At 48.0% G+C, this 22500-nt stretch overlaps 1 protein-coding gene across 2 annotated transcripts in view; it reads left to right on the forward strand.

Annotated features, from left to right (window-relative positions):
* LOC143041009 (uncharacterized) overlaps positions 1 to 22500 on the forward strand; it is a 224323-nt gene that overhangs the window by 188676 nt on the left and 13147 nt on the right. For both annotated transcript variants that reach the window (XM_076212551.1, XM_076212560.1), the window contains exon 4: positions 11225 to 11332. In XM_076212551.1, coding sequence (XP_076068666.1) covers positions 11225 to 11332 — 108 coding nt within the window. The remainder of the gene's footprint in view (positions 1 to 11224; positions 11333 to 22500) is intronic.

A 22500-nucleotide genomic window follows, 5' to 3' on the forward strand; every position in this document is an offset into this window, starting at 1 on the left:
TACACCAGCACACGCGTGCATCAACACACGCTCAGGAGGGGGAAGTTTGATAGGCGATGATCACAAGTTCTTTTTGGTTAGAGAGAGGGAGAGGGAGAGAGGGGTCGTTAAACGCGGGATTGCGCTCTTCCTGCCCTCTTGAGTTTTGCGCGCAAAACCAAGAGTTCCCCTGTTTTCCGCCCACGCCTTCATTTGGCGTACTGCAGTCCTCCTTGTCTTTCTTTGGGTGCCGTCTGGGCCTCTGATCGAGGTCACGGGGTATTGTGGTTGTAAAATGACTTAGCAAGAGAAAGAGAGACAGAGTGTCGAACTTTGTCATGAGTTTGCACAGAACCAAGAATTCCCGTGTTTTGTCCACAGGCATCACACGATGGGAAGACCATGTCGTCTTTAGGTATGCTAAACGCTCGAAGTCACTGGACTGAATGAAAACAAGGCGACGAACCTCGAACGACACCCAGCGTCTGGTCTGAAGCCAGTTCCTTTCTCGGGACGACTACGACGACCGTCAAACATCCAGAACTTCGAGAAAATTTCCGTCCTGAGACCCGGGTCCGCTGCATTGTGTCCCTCGCAGAGCCGCTTTTGTCTAGGTCACCTTCCACCCTCCCCATCCCAACACCACCAAATCTCCAACTATTTATTGTCGGGGGATACAAAGGAAGAATAGAGTAATTCAGATGCCACCTCCCGTAAGTTGGGTGGATGCATTTCAAATGGCGTGTTCAGACTAGGAACGTACTCCCCGGTGGGGATGCTGTTCGTCCTCATGTGGGTTATAAAGAAATACCCCGCCCCCCATCCCCATCAAAAGAAATGACTCTTCTGTATGGAGGAAACTGTTTCGTCAGTTTTCTTCTTCCTTTTCCTTTTCTTCTCCTTCTCCCTTGTCAGGGTGTTAAACTTTTCGCTTCTTTGCCCAGGGGCAGCGGGCAGTGATTTTGACCCCTTCCGTACCATGCATCTTTACTCAGACCATCTCCAGGCGATTCTGTTCAGCTGTGCGGGGTCCCTGCGTATTGGTTTCACACGTGGAAGAATGGGATCGCCGGCCCCCGCACGTGACGGCGGGGGGTGGGAGTGGTTGTACCGACACTACATGTTTTATGCCATCGATACTTTAAGGTCTTTAGTGGCCACCCCCCCCCTTCCCCAGACAGACCCGAGTTACGCAACATTCTTTCCTTTCAAAGAATACTGATCATCTTTTGGGTTCTGTTGTCCCCCCGTCATGCTGCTGCCCTGCTCTCCCTCCTCCTCCTCCTCCTCCACCTCCTCCTCCTCCTTGAATCTTTTACCTCGTCCGCGCCAAAGAAGCGCTGGTTATCGGCGACAAAACTCGCAGTACCATCACCCGGCGACGGCTAGAATAAACCTAGTATAGTAGAATACAGGTGCCAAAGGATTGCTTATTAAGTTTGATCTAACACCCCCCTCTCCCTCTCTGTGTTGGTTTCCGAGGGAGCCGCCCGACGACGGCAGCCCCGAAAAGCACAACGAAGGTTGGAGTACAAACCACCAAACGACCGATGACGCCAAAAAAGGATCAAATCACGCAAGACACTCTTGGGCGAATGCGTGTTATATATATATATATATATATATATATATATATATATATATATATATATATATATATATATATATATATATATATATATATATAGGGGTCTTTACCACTTCTGGCAATATGTTGCAGAATAACGTGTCTCAGGCAGCACAGTTGTTGGTGATGCTGGCACACTCCTTTTTCACTTGTGTATCTGCCTGGTCCTTTTATCGGTCTTGCGTTGTCCACTGATTGAAACAAAGAGACGGGACAATTGGGCAAATACGACAAGGTTAAGACACATACTACACATACTACACACACACATAGAGAGAGGGAAGCCCACTCACGTCGAAGTAATAACCCGCTAGCGAGGAAAGTATGTGAGAGGTCGGTGGTCTGGCAGCCAGCCGCCAGCAGCTAGACAGCCTGAGAGACGGACAGGGAGAGAGGAAGTGAAAGGTTGGCATGACCGCGGTTTGATCTGACAACTCACAAACATCGTGATTTATTCGCCTCCTGGCGAAGAGCAACACGTTCTTGTACGAAGCCTCATCGCAGGAAGAAGAAAGAGAAATGGAGAAATGTACGCGTTTACGTACATGAGGGTGTGAGTACAGTTGTGGGAGTATATGTGAGTGGGTGTGCGTGTAATTTGTGTGTGTGCGTGTATCGCTCTTTAGGTAAACAAAGGTGCGAGAGGTCGGCCTCTTTACACACACACACACACACACACACACACACACACACACACACACACACACACACACACACACACACACACACAAAATTGCGACATGAGATCTACGATGAAGACGACGACAACGCCGTTTTGTCAACAAGTTGCTGTTGTGGTTGATGGGGTGCCGGCAGCTCCCTGCTGCAGCGAGCATCGCATAACTCGTTCTCTACCTTTTATGACCTTAGTCGATTTTTGTGGCTACCGTCAGGGGACTCGCATGGAGCAACCTCTTCAGTTATTGCTGGCAGAATCTATCTTTTTATGTTCTTCTGTTTATAAACGTATTGAATGAATGAATTTGACAGATGAGAGTGTGGGTGGAGGAAAAACAAGCGAAGATGGGTTGGAATTCTTTTAATACGTTTCGACCGGCAATTATACACTCAAAGTTGGAAACTTGGAGTGGTCATCCCGCTGGCTGTCTGGGGATTCTCATTCCTGTACCAGGTACATGCTTCCCAATTGTATTTAGTGTCAGTTTGCTTGCTACCTTCGATAAACATACGAAACCTTCTCTGTCAATGGTATTTTCAAACGTGTTCATGTAGGCAGTTTCAACAGTTTTTCCGACTTCGAGTGTATAAGAGGAGGCGGTGGTTGAGGGTGGTCGACGGCGAGAAGCACGCGCGTGCACGTGTCTCGTTCGTTCCCCCATGCCTGCATGCCTGCCTGCCTGCTTACGAGATTGAAAAGAGACATGAGAAAACACGGTTGAAGCTGCCTACGTGAACACGTTTGAAAATACCAATGATAGAGAAGGTTTCGAATGTTTATCGAAGGTAGCAAGTAAATTGACACTAAATACAATTGGGACGCATGCACCTGTTACGGGAACGGGAATCCCCAGACAGCCAGCGGAATGACCTCTCCGTGTTTCCAACTCTGAGTGTATAATTGTAAGGTTGGAGCTGTTTGTAGACAGCTAACTGAAGAAGACTGAAACGTATAAGCAATGAGGGATTTTCAGCCCATCTTCGCTTGTTCTTCCTCCACCCACACTCTTATAAAACGTACGTTCTGTGTTCGTGTATTCGTTCTTGCGTGCTTGTTTGTGTTTAGCTCTAGCTCTACCGAGTGGGTCACATGCATAGGATCGTCTGACAGTGAGCAGAGTAAAAGGAAAAGTGCCACCTGTCATTATGGCAGGGACAAAGAGCGGAGTCACGTGGCAATGGGGTCGGATCAAACAAACACACCAGGAGGGTCCAGGGTGATACACCTCAGGAAACACGCAAGCCCGCTTAAAAAGAAAGGCAGACGTCATAGTACACTGCTTGGGTGTTTAGCGAAAGCGAGTCTCAAAACATGGAACTCTTGTGGAGGAGGAGGAGGACGAGAAGGAAGAGATGTTGTGGAGTTGGGGCTCTCCCGCCAGGTTTACGAAACAGATTTTTTGCGTCATTCTTGGCGTTCATACGGACCACGGGTGGAAATCCCCATGCGTGTGTGTGTGTGTGTGTGTGTACACCAGCCTCCGCTTACATGTGAGGTGTGTGTGTGTGTGTCAACTTCCGCTTATATGTGCCTGTGTGTGTGTATGTATATGTGTGTGATATACATGTGGAAAACTATTCACGATAGTGTTTTATATTTAAGAACATATAGTGCTTTTTCGGTATCTAGAACTTCATTCGCAAGTGTGCATTTGTGTGTGTGTGTGTGTGTTTACGCACACGCACGTACTGTGTGTACACGCACCGTGCATGGATCCATATTTATGTGTGTGTGTGTTTGTGTGTGTGTGTGCGTGCGTGCATGCTTACGATCCTCCACGGACACGGAAAGTCAAGATAGACAGGAAGGAAGGAACGGAGGAATGTTTTGTATTCCTTTCGCGGTCGGTCGGTCGCCCTGGATTAACCTCTTCCAGCTTCCTCTCTTATTCTCTCCCCTTTACCTCCTTTTCCAGTGTCTCCCTTTTTCCTGCTCGTGTTGGAATTTCTCATTTCCCTTCAGGCTCTTTTTTTTTTCCTCTTCTTTGGGCTTTAAATTAGAATTTATTCCTTTCTCTCTCCCTCTCCCTTTTCTCTCGCCCTCGTAGCCTTCACCGTTCTCTCGAACGCAGATAAGAACTTCCGAAAGGTTAGAGAAAAGCGCGCAAGCCAATGGACGGCGAGTGCAGCGGCGGTAGCATATAATGAACAGTACTCCGTAAGTATCGAGGAAACACCTGTTAGGAGGAGCGTTCCTTCCTACCTAGGTAGCACGGCCCCAAAGGGACTTGCGCTTGCATAAATACCGCGCCCATACACACGCGCGCAAAGACATCCACACAGTCGCACATAGATGCGACACACACACACACACACACAGACGCGCGGGCACATGTGAAGAGTAAGGCAGAACCTCACGAACTTTGTTCCTTTCATGTATACTAGTTAGGTAAATGCAAGTAGGTAAACACATATACACACACACACACGTCGACGTTCGAACACATACACACGAACACACGTGTGGCTCGCATTCCACAGATTCATTTGCAAACGACCTCCCCGAGTTTCCTCCCTCCCTCCCTCCCGTCTCGGCCGAAGCCAGAGGAGGCCACAACCACAGCCACGGCCACAGACAGCGAGCGAGCGAGTAAGCGGCTGGCGTTTTTACGTAGGAGGAGATGCCCTAGTACCTCGTGTCGGAGGCCCACAGGCGCAAACACAAAAATTTCTTATTAGCCCCGCCCCTCTCTCCTCTTTGAGAGCCTTTGGTAAAAATCCGAATGACACTGAGGAAGGGGGGGTTGGGGGTTCTGAGCCATTTGCAAGTTTTTGCAGCCTGCGTGGTGGCGTCTTTGCGAGGCAGCTGGGGAGCTGCATTCCTCATTTTTTTTTTTTTTTTTTTTTTTTTTTTTTTTTTTTTTACTGGATCTAAGGTGTCCTCCCCCCGTCCCCCCCCCCCACCTTTTATAGAGGTTGATGTATAGGAAACGCCGCATGGGACTGGGAAAAGGGTCTAGCTTCCTTTCTTGATCGGTTATTTATTGAGTTCTTGAGGAGGTTTTTTTTTTCTGGGGCTCCGAACCCCACGTGTTTGAGTGGCGCTCCTTAGAAAAAATAAATAAATAAATAAATAAATAAATGAAAAAATATCAAACACTGGACGTTTTGTGTCCATTTAGGTTTTAAAAGTTATAAGCTCGTTGGTAAAACGAAATGGTCTTGGTTACAAATCTACGAACCCTTTCGTTCTTTCATCGACTCAGTAAATGTGCAAGAACTGGTTAATCAACGGAGTGGTTAATGAATGGAAACCCAGTAACCATGTACTGAGCGCTGAAACAACTGGCTCTTTGAAGAGAAGATTGTATGGATAGGGATGACAGGTAGTAAGGGACATGGAACTGCCTAGTGTAGGCCTTATGGTCTCTTGCAGTCTCCAAACTTATGTTTTTCATGTCCAGTGCAAAGTCCGGAGCATCGAAATAATTGTTTACCTACTTGTCGCCCAGATCGTATTCACCCCCGCCAGGTTGGTCTTCTCTCGCTGGTCCTGAGCTCGCACCACGCGTCCTTCCTTCGACAGACCACGACCACCCCCTCCTCCTCCTCGTCCTACTCCTCCTCCTCCTCCTCCTCCTCCTCCTCCTCTCCTCTTCCCCTCCTTCACCTCCTTTTACAGAAGATGTCGTTCTTAGTCTATTAGGAGAAATATCAATAAAGAAATCATCAGCGAATTTATTCAGCGTGATCAGGCCTCATTTAGTACAGAAGGGTTTATTACACGTCTCGCGGCTTGCAGCGTGAGATTCTGGGTGAAGTAGAATTAACTAAACGCCGGGCGCGGGGTGGAGGGTCATTAAATACGTCACCGGCAGGGGAAGGTGGGAATCCTTCACCACAGCACCCGTTTCAATACCATTAGCATCCATGGCTTGGGACCACACTCGCGGTCCTCTTGTTGGCTGTTTTGTCCTCGGGTTTGAAAGGCTGCTCGGAAGCTGGAGGCTTGTGTGGCTCGTGCGACTGCTTGTCCGTAGCTAACAGCTCGTGTTAGCTATAGTGCGTCTCTTAGTTTCTCTCGAAACCAGGAACATTGTCTCTTAACCCCGTCGTTACAGAGGGGGGATGGGGAGGTGAAGGCGTCGGAATGTGCCACAGAGACGAATGAAATAGTCTGACGGGTGTCACCCGGGGGTGGGAGACTCGTTGAAATGACTAGACTTTTGCTGCAGTGCAGGGCGACGCCAGGGGTGAGGAGGAGTTTAGTTTCACTTGGTTTAATCAAATCGCCTGACGTTAGCCAGAGGTACGTATATATATATATATATATATATATATATATATATGTGTGTGTGTGTGTGTGTGTGTGTGTGTGTGTGTGTGTGTGTATCATGACTAGCAGTGAAAGGATAAGTCGATAAGACAGGGAACCCTCGGCTGAATGGAGTCGCCTGGTGGCAGCCACGACAAATTACAAACCTTGAATAGTAATGATAGGTTAAGTAGGTGCGAATGAAAAAGGCGTGGACGCGTTCGTAAATGCGCGACGATATATTTAGGTTGTAGAGTGGCACAGTAGGTCGGTGGGTGGCGCCGAGAGATCGCTCTGGTGTGGCACTGGGAGATTCTTTCTGGTGAGGCGCCAGGATATCTTTTTGGTAGGGCGCCGGGACATCTTTTTAGTGTGGCGCCGTGAGATCTTTCTGGTGGGGCACCGGTAGTGGCAAGGGGCCGAGTAACTATGCTGAGAATGTTTCATCAAAGTACTGCGCTGCACTTGCCTTTCCCTTAATCTCGTTAGACCCCCCCCTCCCCCTAGGAGGTGGCACTCCACAGGATCGGGTGGGCGTGGGTGGGGGCTTGGGCTTTGTTACGACAGGCACTGCGTTACGTAGGCATCGTCTCAGAAGGGATAGAAGCCATGGCGGGGACTTTGCTTATTCTTACTTATTTCTTCTGGCATGACGGCGTAAGGGTGGGTGGGGTGAATTCATGGGCGAGATAGGGCAGAACATGGTAGTGGTATGATGGTATGCAGAGAAATATGCCATGCTTCTCTGACGCTTGGGACACTGCCAGATCTCCTGCATACCGCATACCACCCACAGACGCTACACACGGCCGCAGCATACTACTCCGAGGTACGTCATGCTACCCAGCCCAGCATACTTTGGATGCATAACAAGCTTAGAGGCCTCACCTGCCCATGGACAGCATAGAGGATAGGATTTACTGCCAGTTGGTGGTGGTAGTGTCATTGGAAGGGAATAGAGTGGGCTGCGTTAGCTGCATACTACCCGCTGGGTGTCTTGCTTATGGAAGTGAGGGGTGGTTAAGATGGAGTCATGGTCTCCTTTTTTTCTATTTTTTTTTTTTTTCCCGTGGGGATGCAAGTCTTGGAAACCGTGAAGATGAATAGAATAGTCTGTCCGGCAGCGACAAGAGAAACGGTGCCACCCGCTAGGGAGGAGCTGGAGGCAGCGGTGTCATGCTGCTGCCGTTGCAATAATTTTTATTTTCTTATTATCATTATTTACTACAGGCTTCAGTCGCAGTGAGGCGTCTCCTGGCGTACGCTCCTCTTCTTGTAACAAGAAGAGCTGATGCGGGATTCTGGTTCCGAAGCGGGAAGGAGAGAGGAATGCCAGTCGAAAGGCTCGGGAAGGAGGCGGAGTGGGAGAGGGGGGTGAGGAGGAGTGTTGGAGGAGGGAGATTGGTGAATGCGGGAGTTGGGAGTTAAGGGAAGAGGGAGGAGGAAAGAGAGTTTTTGTAAGAGGGCGGGAATGTTGGAAAGGGAGGAGAGTAAGGTAGAGTCTAGGAGGAGAGGGGAAAGTGAAACGAGGAAGGAGGAGGGGAAAGTATTTTGGTGGGGAGGGCGGGAGGTGGTGGGAGAGAGGAGAAGGGGGTGTTGGAGAAAGGGAAGAAAAGTGAGTGAAAGAGAGAAGAAGAAGAAGGGAGAGTTTGGGATGTCTAGAAGAGGAGGAGGCGGTCGAGATGTGTGTGTGGGAGAGGGGGTGGGGAATCAATCACTGTGTGCTAGTCATAAACAATTCACCCAAGATTCGTATTTCCCCCTTTCCTTCCCGCTTTCCCAAGTTGGGATTCGAGGGATGTTCTCCTCACGGTCGTGGGAAGCTATGAACGTCGTCTTTCGATTTCATTCTTGCTGTTGGTCAGCCCTCTCCCTCCAAGCCAGCATAGGAACCTATTGAACACTTTCATTGTATGGCCCTACTCCTCCTCCTCCTCCTCCTCCTCTTCCTCCTCCTCCTCCTTCTCTTCCTCCTCCTCCTCCTCCTCCTCCTCTTCCTCCTCTTCCTCCTCTTCCTCCTCTTCCTCCTCCTCCTCCTCCAAAGTAAATAGAATCACCTGGCGACGTTAGTCAGAACAGATTCTGAGAAATGTGTCATCGAATCGAAGGGATTTAGGGGCGACGACACCCCCCCCCCTTGGTGTTTGGGGTTGCTTGGGTTTCCTAGGAAAGGGGGTGGGGGAGAGCCAAGGTGGGAGGGGGGGCGGCTTTCAGGGGCTGTCCCCGGTGCCCCCCATCCATCCATCCATCCATCCAACCAGAGGGGATTGCAGGGAAGGGAGGGGGCTTGTTGTTCTTGTTGTTTCGAAACTGAGGTTTAGCAGGTTTCACTGCCGCCTCATAGAGGAGACCAAAGGGTTTCTTGTGAGCTTCTGTTTGGGGTTTACGAGTGATGTCATAGTTTGTTGTTGATCCATTAAGGTGCCACAAATTACTTTTCCATGTTTGTGTGTGCGAGAGAGAGAATGCAAGCACATAATTTTGTGTTTATGTGTGTTATGTAGATGCGTGCATATGTGCACATGCAACCCGTGCCTGCGTACATGTCAACCCGTGAATAGAAAGGCCGAGACTGACACACGTTTGGAAAATGTGCCCACCACCCCATCAAAATTCCCTCATGAAGTAAGCGTTGATGACCGAAGTAGCCGCTCAGCCTTTGTGTGTGTGTGTGTGTGCGCGTGCGTGTGCGTCCATGTGTTTATTTTATGTTCTTTTATTAACATTGAACAATTTCCCCTCGCTCCCCGTTTGCCATTTTGTTGTATATTTATATATTTATTTATGTGTCAGATACGTCAGCTGGGAAAAAAAAAAGCTCCCGACAGCTTGGTGCCGAGGTCACGCTGGCCGTGTCCACCTTCCGCGAACGCCAAGTCCGTGATATGACTAGTGACTGCCACTTGCCCGGGCAGTCATCGAACGTGGAGGAGGTTGAGAAAAGATACAAATTCGAACGCTGGTATAGGCCGTGTCTAATTTTTCTACCCTTCTCTCTCTCTCTCTCTCTCTCTCTCTCTCTCTCTCTCTCTCTCTCTCTCTCTCTCTCTCTCTCTCTGTGTGTGTGTCTCCCTCTGTCTCTCTTTTTACTATACAGGACATTCCGATTGTAGGAGCAGGTGCAGCGGAAAGGGAACTGTGGACGTTGAAAGGAAGTTGTTAATTGTGCCGCCGGCGGCGGCGTCGCAGCTCGTAGACGAAACCGCTCCGGTGGTGGGACTAAAATCTTCGTGACGCACCAGGAAAACTGAAAATGTTCATATCCGGACGACTGTCGAGAAATTCCGAGCTTTGGCTTTGTGCATGTGTGTGTGTGTGTGTGTGTGTGTGTGTGTGTGAATATCTTGAATAATATCACTTGTGCGAGCGGACACTTCCGTATGATAACAAAGAATTGTCGTGTTACTTTTGAGTATGTGTATTGATACATTTTTATGCTGTCACGTTTTCGGATATATCCACACGCGTTCCACTGCGACTGCGCACGTGCGTTGGTTTGAACTTGTGCGGGTGGCTGTGGCTGTCACAAGACACTGAATTATGTTTACGGTTGAGAAATACACCAAACTTCATACTGTGGCTCAGGGTAGGAGCCTTTGGGTGTAGAATTATCATTCTTGTGGTATGCAAAAAATCATCATAAATAATTTTCATTATTATTATTATTATTATTATTATTATTATTATTACAGGAGGTGCTAAGATTAGAGAGAGGGTGGAGGGGTGTGGAATGTATTCAGGGATGGGATGGGTGGGAATGATTTTATGCCTTTTCCTTTTTGGCTACCTCCCTTGTAAGGAGGAAAAAGCCTTGGTATATGTATGTATTATTATTATTATTATTATTATTATTATTATTATTGCATTATTATTATTATTATTATTGCAATATTATTATTATTATTATTATTATAATAATAATAATATTATTATTATTTAGGACGGAGATAAAATGCAGTATTCAAATTTATATTCTTAATCGAAAATTCCTCTTTCATGTCAAAGTATAGTTCACAGTTTATTAGTAATTTGATGTTTCGATTGTGATTTGTCATTATGTGAGCTAAACATCGTTTTCACAATCTCTTGAGGTGACATGACGTCACTGACGCCGCCTGACTCTGCCCTTTGGTGGCCGTTGGTGCGAACCGTATTTTATCAAATCACCTCACGTGCGGCTCGCTACGTTAAACGGGCCATTACGAGAGCGCCGGGTTCACGCACGCTGGCCGTAGTGAGCGCGTCGTGACGGCCGAGATGACGTCACGTCGCCTGCGACTGCGATCCAAAGCGGCCGGGACCACTTTCACACAAGCCTGGCAACCGTTTTCTCCCTTAATGGTCATGAATGGTCTCTTTTCTCTTTTAAAGTTCGCTGGTTTTGCGAAAAGAATAATTCTTTAGAGTTGCCCATTCCTCCACCCCCCCCCCTTTCTTGATTGTTAATCTTGATGTTTCGCAAGATAAAAAAGCTGTCGTGCTGAGTGAACGTTTCTGACTGGTCACACTCCGAGTGTTTGTCAAGCTGTTAAAAGCGCGGATTGAGGAGGCAGTTACCTGCAGCCGGAGCCGTCGCCTTTGTTGGACGTCCCCTGTGTTTTTTTTTATTATTATTATTAATATGATTGTAATAATGAAGAGTAATGATTGCACACTAATGGTGGACGTCTTCCTTTGTTCCGCAGCTGGCCCCGTGGATCCGGAGATCGACGAGCACTTCCGCAGGAGTCTGGGCAAAGATTACCTCCACATCTTCAGCCCCGCACCCGCCCGCCCTCCATCGTCAGACTCAGGTGAGTTTTCATTTTTATTCTTATTTTTCTCGCGCGTTGTGGATTTTTTCTTTTTCTCCCATAAGGAAGTTCCAGAATTTAGAAGTCTCCAGTGTGTGGAACCAAAAAGTTTCGATATCTGGGAGGTTCCTGATAACAGAATCACTATCTTGTATAATTTCGAAAGATACATTCGTTCTGAATACTGGAGGTTTCCGAATTTGAGAGGTTCCCAGCAGAGAGCATGCCAGCCATGAAGGTCAGCACTTGGGCTGAACACGACTGCGTTCCATGGCGTAACCTTGCAGGCGAAGGATACATTTCTTGCAGTCTCCGAGTCTTTGTGGTTTGGGAGACTTGGAATTTCATTACGATTATTATGGTTACTTATTTATTCGTTTTTCGAAACGTACAATAGCAGCGAGATTGCCTGTAAGGATAGAAGCGCCGGAACTAGTCCATAACGACAACGATTTTTATTTATGGGTAGAGGGGTATGATGTTGCCCCACCAAGTACTTTGACGTGAGTTGTGCGCAAGTGTACGTGTGCGTTTTTTATATGCGTTAGTGTGCGTGAGTGCGTTTTTTTCTACATGCGTTAGTGTGCGTGTGTATATGTGTATATGTGATGGAGGGGCTACGGACAGATTAAGGTCTTGGTCCAAGCAGGCAGCCGAGGAGGTCCGTCGTGCCGTCGGTCATGTTCACGTGACTGGGGCTGGGGCTCGTGAGCGTCGGTCGCAGAATCACGTAGACGTCAGATAGACTCCTAAAGGTATCATGACGTAAAAAAAAAAGTCATGACAGAGGCAACGCCGGTTTTCGGGTTGGCGTAAAACAGAAGGAGAGTGGTGTTGCAGCTGAAGTGGAAAACGGAAATATTTCAGTCGAGGTTCTTCCCTGATTGGTGAGGGGGAAAAAGTGCGTATACCTTATATTGTTGTTATCATGTCACTGGAAAAGCCCTCTGCGTCATCATCATCATCATCATCATCATCATCATCATCATCATGGTCGCCTTCAAGGACAGACACGGCAGAGCAAGGGAGACCGTGAAATGTGGGATATGTGCGGAATGCCATGTGTCGCCTGAGAAACAACCAGGAAATACTCTGGATTGTTCCACGGCCTAGAAATGTGGCGGCGAAGTGGAGCTGGATTTCACGGCGACATCTTGGAGCGTGGCTCGTCATCGGATGGGATTCTCTGAAAGTTTTTCGAGTTTCAGTCTGTGTCTACGCAGGAGCTGGAGAAGGCGGAGCAGCATGGTGGGTCGTTGTGTCCCTGGGGGGCAGGGTGGAGGTGGAAGGGGGTAGTGGAATGCTTGTTTGGGAACCTGGCTGCTGCTGCTGCTCAAAATGGGGTTTCAGGCTCGTCCATAAAGTGGAGGTTGTATTATGTTCATCTCTGATTAATTGATTCTCGCAGATGCGCTAGCTTCGCATATAGTCGCTAAAAGCCACTCAGTCCTTCAACACTGACATTGTGAGCTAACCACCACCACCATCAGCAACAACAATAGTAAAGCCTTTAATACGGAAACGGGCTTCCTCCATCTCAGTACAACACGTCAACAATCTGCGTCGCCATCTTGAAGGCGATGACTCCTTTCTTTGCTCGTTCGCTTGGTACTGACAGCACTTTCTGCATCATTTGTTCTGGTTGCCGTCAGGTAGTTTTATTAAGGCCAAGAGGAGGGGAGGTCCGACCACCCCACCCCGCTCCCGCGCGTAGTGAAAGGGATTAAGAGCGGCCGCATCCCAGCTGGGCTATCGCAGCAGCTTATACGGCTTCGCTATACACTGTGCGACCTCTTGAACATGACACGCCGTGATGTCAGAACTGTGTGTGTGTGTGTGTGTGTGTGTGTGTGTGTGTGTGTGTGTGTGTGTGTGTGTGTGTGTGTGTGTGTGAGAGAGAGAGAGAGAGAGATCGCCTGGTGAATTGTCACCCCCAGAACTTTCACCCGAAAAATCGTCACCCCCAGGATAGCCCCTCTGAAGAATTGTCATTACAGTGAATAGAGGATAAGTATGTAACCAAACCTAACTTAACTAGAGGTTGCTTATTGTCATCAGCTTATAAAAATGAAAAATCGTCACCCCAGGATAGCCCACCTGAAGAATTGTCACCCTGACGAAGTCTGGGGTGACAATTCTTCAGGCAATCATATATATATATATATATATATATATATATATATATATATATATATATATATATATATATATCCCTTGTTTTTATTTGATCATTTATTGTAAAAATCACGTAATAGGAATGTTGCACACGGCATTATGCTGTACATACCGCAGGGAAGGCCACTATGCATAGATGTGACACACCGTTGGGACGAGCGATGCCCACAGTTGGTGTGCGGGGTGGGGGGGGCGGGCGCCACATCTCAGTGACTTCCGTGACGTGACATGATATCACGTTCGCAGTCACATCAACAAACGAGTCGATCCCAGCTTCACCCGAGCACCATTTCCACACCAAACAACCAGCAACACCACCTTCGCCAACACCCCAATTCCATCAACACCATCCTCCACCTCACCTCACCATCTCCCACCAACAGCTGTCCGACCTCTGCCACCGAAACCTCAGAACTTGACACCATCAAAATACTTCCACCGGTGTCATACCATACCTCACTGCGAAAGACGGTGTCCTGTTCCATTCCCTCCATTCTTGCACCAAGAAAACCTCCTACCCTCCGCGAGTGATCACATCAAATGCGGCCTCCGTCATTATCAGACCATGTCAGTGTTACTCTTGTTACATGTGACACTGTAACCCAGACAGCATCAGAGTTTTACAGCGACCGTAATCTTGTCGCCATAGGATTCCTTTCATGAGGTTTGGCCATCACACGCATCCTCAAAGTTGTCTTTTTCTCCCACATCACAACTCACTTATCACTCCCAATCGCCACCTTTGCGGGGATTACCACCACCACCGTCATACGTATTCCCCTCCTCTCCCCTTCCACCAGCGACATACTTGGCCAAAGCCATGAATCACTCACCCCCCCCCAGCCCCCTCTCCCACCACTTCCGTCATCTACTGTCACCACACCCACCCACCTTGTCCTTGCCCGCCAGGTCCAAAAATTTGTTTCTCCGGACTGACACCACCAACTCGGTCGCCATTATCACCATCATCACTACCATCACCGCCATGCACCATTACAGTTATAATTCAAATGAGCTATTGTCAGGTACTCGGCTGACGGACCGATTGTGGTCAATGCTAGACTTTTTGTTCTCTTCAGCGAACGGAAGGAGTTTGTGCTGTCTGTAGTAAGGTATTTGTAAAACCAGTTCTTTCTGTGTTGATCATCTCCAAAAAAAAAAAGTCGGAAACCTCCAGTATTCGGAAAGATAGCGCCTTGGAAAAAAAAAAAAAACAGTGGCATAATATGAGAAACTGCGTTTTTCACTGTCCGCGAGTTTTTCGGTTTCGGAACAGTTTTTCGCTTCCGGGTATTAGAGATCTCCCAATTCGAAATATTCCCAATAGAAAAAGATCTGGAAGACTTATTTAAGAAAATAGAACACTTACTCTCAGTTCCTCGACCCCCACCTTGAGCTCGAGAGATTGAAGTCGTTACGCTTTAGCCAGAGGGAAACCTTTGAAGAGCGGCTGCTCGCGGGGAGGCAGAGATAGACAGCTCCAGAAAGCGAGAAACAGGTCGAGGGAAGGCAGTAAGGGAACGTAAAGGAATGGAAGGGGAAGGATTAAGAACGGAAGGAAGGAAAGCAAGTGATGGAAAAGTTGATGATGATGATGCACAGGACAAGCAAGGGAAGGAAGGAACCTTCATAAAGGAAAGCAGGATTTATTGATTAATTTGATATCTCGCTCTCTGTTCCTCTCACCCTCTCCTTTCTATTTTGTTTTTTACGACGAAAATATATATGAAGTATGAAAAGATGAAAAGCCTGGAGGAAAGGTGAAAACAGCAGTGATGGTGGATTGGAGTGGAATGATGGGCTCTTGCAGCCAACTTTTTTGGAGGGGAGTAGTGCGGGTCCTGGTTCGGGAGTGGTATGGGGCGTTGTCACGATGTTGCGTGGGAGGTTGATGATAATAAAGAAAAAAAGAAAGTATACCCTATGACCCCCTTTGAGGGGATGCGGGGGGAGGGGTGGGTTGGCCATCCCCTCGAACCAGTTAGATTTAACCGTGTAAAGATGCGTATTACCTTGTGCTAAACCGACATGTTGCCCTCTTGGCTCACGAACGCCATCATCATAACTTCGCTACGAGTATTAGTGTGTATTCCCGTTACGCGAGGCACGACAAAAACAGCACACCTTTCACAAACCGTGACCATGATAGGGTGCAGGGTCCAGCCAACGCATGCACACGCACCTGCACGCGCGTGCAGGTGGAACTTTTTTTTTTTTTTTTTTTTTTTTTTTTTTTTTTTTTTTTTTTTTTTTTTTTTTTTGCTGAATCTCTCAAGTCTGTAGAGAACAAGGTTCGTGGGGTGGGGCAGTCAGTCACAGAGCGGCAGTCTGGACGACGGCTTGATCGGATTAGCTCGTTATTTTATCTTTATGTTGGCACATGGGACTCATTACTCGTGAACGATGCACAGAAACCAATCATCGCACACGGACGCACATGTATATTAATATTCACGTGGTGATTTGTCTCTCCACCTCTACTTGTACCTACTCAAGGGTTTATGTATGAGTCACGTCTCTCAAACACCAAAATAACATATCATCGCGATACAGCTGTCGTGTTTGTGAATGCGCATATGTGCGTGCTTTCATTCCCATGCCATGAGTATTTTACACTTGTTGAGGCCAGAATCCGTCGACAAGCTCATAGTGGTTTATGAACAGAGAAAAGAGTAGATACGGTCCTGTGACAGAACAGAACCAGGGACCGTTAGGAACTCTTAACCGGCTACTCAAAACTAGGGAACTATCACTCTTGTGCGTAAGACATAGAATATGCCCCCTAACGGGGTCGCTGGGTCTGTCCGGAGACTAACGCGAGTCTTTCCCGCGAAAAGAAAGAAATGGCGGGAAGGCCAAGACAGAAAGAACGAAGGCGGATGAGGTGTGTATGGTGTGTGTGTGTGTGTGTGTGTGTGTGTGTGTGTGTGTGTGTGTGTGTGTGTGTGTGTGTGTGTGTGTGTGTGCGTGCGTACGTGCGTGCGTGCTTCAGGCGAGGTGGAGGATGGTCGTAGGGGTAGGGAAGGAGAGGGTTGGTCCCGCGCCGTGTCGTAACGGTACCATGGGTTGTAGCAGCGTTTGTGCCGAGTGGCTTCGTGTCGGGGCCGTTTCCTCCTCCTCCTCCTCCTCCTCCTCCTCCTCCACTTCTTCCTGTGTTGTGGAACACTATAGACCGTGATGTTGTGTAGGATGCAGGTTGCCATGACGTTTTGGTAAAGCCAGGCATATTATCCCTGCCTGCATTTTGGTGTTTTTGTCGATTATAGTTTTGGTGTTTTGGTATTTTTGTGTAAGTATAGCGCGGCCAGATTTGTGCTGACTTTACTCCTGGATGATATGGGTTTGCGCAGTTGTATATATTCAGTTAGTTTGTTTACGTATGGGTGTATTTTGGCACGAAATTGCCCAATTTATTTTGATACAATTTGCTTTTGGCGTAATTCCCTTTGCTTTTCGCTCAGGCCATGCAAAAAATATAATTCAGAATTTGGACAGTTGAGTATTGTCGCATCGAATTCTATTTTCAAATGTTATGCGACATGACGTCACACGCCATGGGGCTCAGCGACGTCCTTGTTGTACCGACACACTCGTGTGCTCGTGGTGGTAAGTCAAGTGTAGCTTGAAGCAGGAGTAGGAGGTGGTGACAGGAGGAAGGAAGGGGGGGAGGGGGGAGCGGGGACGGATGGGTCGGTGTTTACCACGAGAAAGGCAGGCAGGCAGGCTGGGAGGGAGGGAGGGAGGGAGTAGGAGTTTTCTGGGCGGGATTACCTGGTGGTGGGGTGGGGGAGTTAAGGGTCCCTCAAACAAATGGACAAAAGGAGCAGGATAAGGAAGGATGCATGTAGAGTGAGACAGAATTAAAGTGAGCAAAGTAAAAATTGGCGTGGGTTGGAAGGAAGGAAGGAAGGAAAAAAATAAAAGGAAGTAAGTGGAGTGTTAAAAAAGATGGAGTGAAGGAAAAAATAGAAGAAAATAACTGGAGTGAAGGTAACGGCGCAGAAAAAAATAGGTGTCGGTTGGGGAATGGGAGTGGAAATTCGATGGAGACAGATTGGTCAGATGTGATGTATTTGTGTGTTGTGAACGGTATATTTCTCTCTCCAGTGTGTGTGTGTGTGTGTGTGTGTGTGTGTGTGTGTGTGTGCATGCAGGTTGGCGTCTCCATGGCTGAAAAGAATTAACTTTACGGCTGAAAAGAATTGTGGGTGGAGTGGAGATTCTGAAGGGGAGGCTGTGACAAGAAAAGTGGAAGGAAAGTTTATCCTCATGGCCTGGTAGCCACCCCCACCCGTCTTTATATATATATATATATATATATATATATATATATATATACATATATATATATATATATATATATATATATGTGTGTGTGTGTGTGTGCACTTCTACTTGTTTCTTAACCAAAAGCTCAGTTTTTGTTTGGTCCTTAGGAAGCATTCCTATTTCGCTCAATTTAGTTTGGTCAGGTTAATTTCGCCAAATCTTTGGCAATATTTTTACTTCGCCAAACTACTTTATGTAAACTAAAGTAATTTTGCCAAGGTTACCTTAGAAGAATTTGGCAAAGTGCAGTTTGGCTACATGTAATTTGTCGAAATGGGAATCATCCATAGGGGCCGGCGGAATCGCCGCTAATGGTTAGGGACTTCCTTCATGGGAAAAGACTCTGCACGCTCGTTTGTGTGTGTGCGTGTGTGTTTACGCGCGCGTGTAGGTGCGTGCTGGATACCTAGTTTGTGGTGCACACCAAAGGCAGTTGGCTGTATAGCCAGCCATTAGATGAGTACTGTCTAAAACAAGTAGCTCAAAGATATTTGAAGGAACAAAGATATTACGAAATGGTGTAATATTGGAGCACACAGCTGTGTGAAAGCGCGTGCGCGCGCGCGTTCGCGTCTTTGTCGCACTTGTTATTATCCCAAGCGACCGTGTGTCTACATGTATGCGTTTGTGCGCGTTTGAAGAGCGTGCGTGGGCAAGGGGGAGGGGGTGAGGGGAGGTGTGGGGGGTCGTATTTTGTGACTACTTCAGCACGCTCGCAGCAGATCCTCGTCGCTGGTCGTCGCTTCCTATTTTCGCCTTCGTTGTCGGCTTGTGTATTTTTTCTCCCTATCTCTCTTTTCATGTGGTCCAGCCGTAAGTCCCACTGAACGATTTGCAGCCAAAGTCTTGGCAGCCACAGAACAAACATGCTGTATGTGCATCCTACTACTGGCCTGCAGGTTCTGTTGCTTGTTGGTCATGCATGCGTGCATGTGTACACATACTTGCATCATAGAAAATAGGTGAAATGTATGAATATATGCGCTCGTGTTTACACGGGTTTGCACACACACACACACACACACACACACACACACACACACACACACACACACACACACACATGTGGTATACATGATTATAAGTGTGTGAACAATATGCACGTACGCATGTACAGGTAACCTGAGATGTTGGAGAGGAAGTAGGCAAGAGACGATGCCGTGAAGCGAACTGGAGTACAGCCGAGCGGCTTCTAAAGAGAGGAGAGGGAAGACGAAAGTTAAAAAAGAGCAACGGAAATGGGAAGGGGAGACAAGGAGTTGGTCGAGTCGGATGAGGAAACCGAATTTTCGCATCGAAGAATGGCTCTCCAAAATGAAAAAAAAAAAAAAATCAAGATCTTCAGCTTCATGAAAATGACATATGGCTCTGGAAGGAAAAGCGGTTCAAATGGTAAAAAAAGATGTATTACTGGAAAGGAAGAGGCGTTTCAAAGGAAGAGGAGATGGAAGGAAATGATTAATGAGGAAGAAGAAGAGGCGGGTGAATGGGAGAGGGAAGTAGAAACTTGGGCCGCAGGAATACATAATAGGCTTCCCACTCCGCTCTTCTAAAGTGTGTAGCCCCCGGCCACGGGCCCTGGGCTGGGCCCACCTTTACCTACCCAACCAAAGAAACCTGGAATACCCAAGCCGTCATTACCCCCCGCTGCTGCCTCCTCGGCCTTCTTCTTATAGTCCTCTGACTTGATTTCCTCGTCTCCCTCGTCCTCAGTCACGTTCTCCTTTTCTTTGTCCTCCTCCTCATTCTTATCTTCGGTCTCCTTCCGTCTCCTCCTCGTCCTTGCCCTCACCATCATTGCCTTCTTCGTCCTCGTTTTCGGACATTTGTTTACGAATTATTTCTCGTTTTCTTTTTCATTGGATCGCTGCCATTATCTCCATGTTTGAACCTTTCTCCTCATACTCAAACATTTTTGTCACCTTTTCATCAATTTGATTAAATTTCCTGTTTAAAAAAATTCTTCACTTCTCACTTCCTTCCCTCACCTCCTCTCCTCTCTTCTCCTCTTCGTGAGACCTCATTCTTGTTATTTGGGCTTATTCCATCCCTCCTTCCTTCCTTCCTTCCTTCCTTCCTTCCTTCCATCCCTCCCTCCCTCCCTCCCTCCTTCCCTCCCTCCTTTGCCCTCCTCCTCTTCGTCTTCCTCCTTCCTCCCCTCCCGATACCTTCATTCCATTTTCCCAGGTCGTCCTCACAGCCTACCTGCTCACACTCTCTCTTCTCCCATCTACTCTTTCTTCTCCCCCTCCTCCCCTTCGTTTCCTTTCTACTTCTCCTCGTCTCCTACTCACTCTCCTCCTCGTCCTTCTCTTCCTCATGCTCCTACTCGTCCTCTTCGCCCACCCCGTTATCCTCCTCTCCCACCCTCCTCCTTCTCCTACTCCTCCACCACCCCCTCCTCCCCACCTGTCCTCGCCCGCCCGCACCTGGTCCTTTCTTTGCGGTCCCCCGCAGTCCACGCCGGTGAATCGCGCTTGTTTTTCTCCTCCTCCCCTCCTCCTTCTCCATCTCCGTCTCCTCATCTCCTGCTACTTAATCTTCATTCTTGGTCCACCTTCCTCCTTTTCTTCCTCCTTCTCCTCTTCCTCCTCCTCCTCCTCCTCTTTTGTTCCATCCTCCTGCCTCTACTCATCCTCTTATTATCATGTCTTCCTTCTCCCACATTTTCTTCCTCTTCCTCTTCCCCCCAGCAGCCCCTCCATTACCAACTCGCTCTACGTCTCTAACCTCTCCCTCCTACACATCGAGGTCCTCCTCGTCCTCCAACGCCAGTTCCTCCAGCTTCCCCTCCTTCGACAGCTCCCCCTCCAACTCCTTTGCGTCTTTCTCTTCTGCTGCCCCTGCTCCACCCGGTCGTGATCCCTTGTTACCATATTCTTTGCTCTTTCCCGGCCCCAAGTTCAGTGCCTCACTTTTGCATTCCTTCTTTTACGTTCACCGTCCCCCTTTGTTATTTTCCTTTTCTCCTTGCCTGCATGTAGTTTCCTTCATTAAAGTAACTGTTTCTCTGCCCTTCGTCCACATGCTTTGTTTGCGTATTTATTCGTTGGTCTTCCCCTCTTGTCAAGTCTCGTGCGATGTAACGTCATGTCGGTGACGTCATGTCGATGTTTTGTTTGTACAGTGTGGCAACTTATTGGCCAGTGCTACGTGATATGACATCATAAGATTTGGAGTGGGCGTGTGAGATATGTATGAATGTGTTTGGATAGCTTTTTATTCTCTATGTATTTATAGCTGTGATTAAATATGTTTACACAGGCTTGTGTGTGTGTGTATGTGTGTGTGTGTGTGCGTGCATCAGTGACCACCAATACTTCAGTGTGCCTGCACGTGTGTTACTTATGCATATGCGAGCGCATGCATAAGTGTGCGTGTGTGTGCATGCTTTAGCGCGGATTTAATTGGTTGAGCAAATTGCTCTTTGTTCCAACATTTTATGGCCAAGGACAGGACGGAGAGCTGCGCGGGAGAGAGAGAGAGTCGGTGAGGGAGGGAGGGGGGACGTCACAGAACGTGAGGAAGAATGATGCATTGAGGAAGAGGGAGAGAGAAAGGGAGGAGGGCGGCCCCGTGCGCGCGCGCGGTGGAAGAAGGGAAGAGGCACATATCTCGTTTTCTTGAATCTGGCGGCTGCCACCTCCTTTGTTAATGTTGGAGAATAAATGTATTTAATTCTCGGATTTCAATTTGTATTTGTTTGTCTGTTTATTCACGTATTGGCGCCGATGTGTATGTTTAGATGAGATTGTTATTACTCCAGCTACGGTTGGTTGTTTGATGAGGTGTTTTCTTTCCGCCAAGTTTAGGCAGAGAGAGCCCGTAGTCAGGAGGCGCCAAGGTTCCGCCGCCCGTGGGAACTCCGCGAACACGATTCGTTGAGTGAGACATCGCCGCGCCTACTCCGGCAGTCTGCGCGACAGGTTGCTATTCTGATTGCTGTTCTCGCGATATGTTTTAGGAGTAAAAGACAAATATGGAACAAGTCTGACAAGTCTATATGTTGATGAATTTGTTTGGTGTCCAGGAACCGTCTTCCTCCTCTTCCTCCTCCTCTTCTTCTTCCTCTTCATCCACTTACTCCTTCCTCTTCCCCACCACCTCCTCCCTCTCACCCTCCCTCCCTCCCTCCTATTCCTCTTCCCGATTCTCCTCTTGCTCCTCCCCTTTCTCGTCTTCCTCACACGAAGGAGGGAAGTACACAAGGTGAAAAGACAAACCGCAACAGACTACTAGATCTTCCTCTTCCTCCTCCTTCTCCTTCTTCCTCCTTCGGCTGGGATCCACCATTTAGGTACATGATTCGGCCAGGCGTTAATCAGAATAAAGCCTGTGAGGCAGGAGGTCACACTGGTGCGCTCAGCATCCGTTGCCCGCCTCGTGATGACGGAAGCACCTGGTCGATTCCCAATGCCCACCACTTGCGATGGTTTCTCGTGCATAAAGGGCAAAGGTGACAGTGCCTCTGGCCTCACCTGAGCGCTCCCTGGGGTTGGGGGAGCTGTAAGGCAGTGAACGCGAAAAATAAAGAAGAAAAGATGTGTTTGAAGTTCAAAGTGTACTACCTGCTGTTGTTTGTGTGCTACGTAAGATAGTCAGGGGGAACTTGGAAGGCGGAGTAGGTAGACAATAATCCAAAATTTCTTCAAGAGGAAGCTCGA

The sequence above is a fragment of the Oratosquilla oratoria genome, chromosome 2 (assembly GCF_046742065.1).
Source record: "Oratosquilla oratoria isolate Oo_2021 chromosome 2, ASM4674206v1, whole genome shotgun sequence".
NCBI lineage: Eukaryota > Metazoa > Arthropoda > Malacostraca > Stomatopoda > Squillidae > Oratosquilla > Oratosquilla oratoria.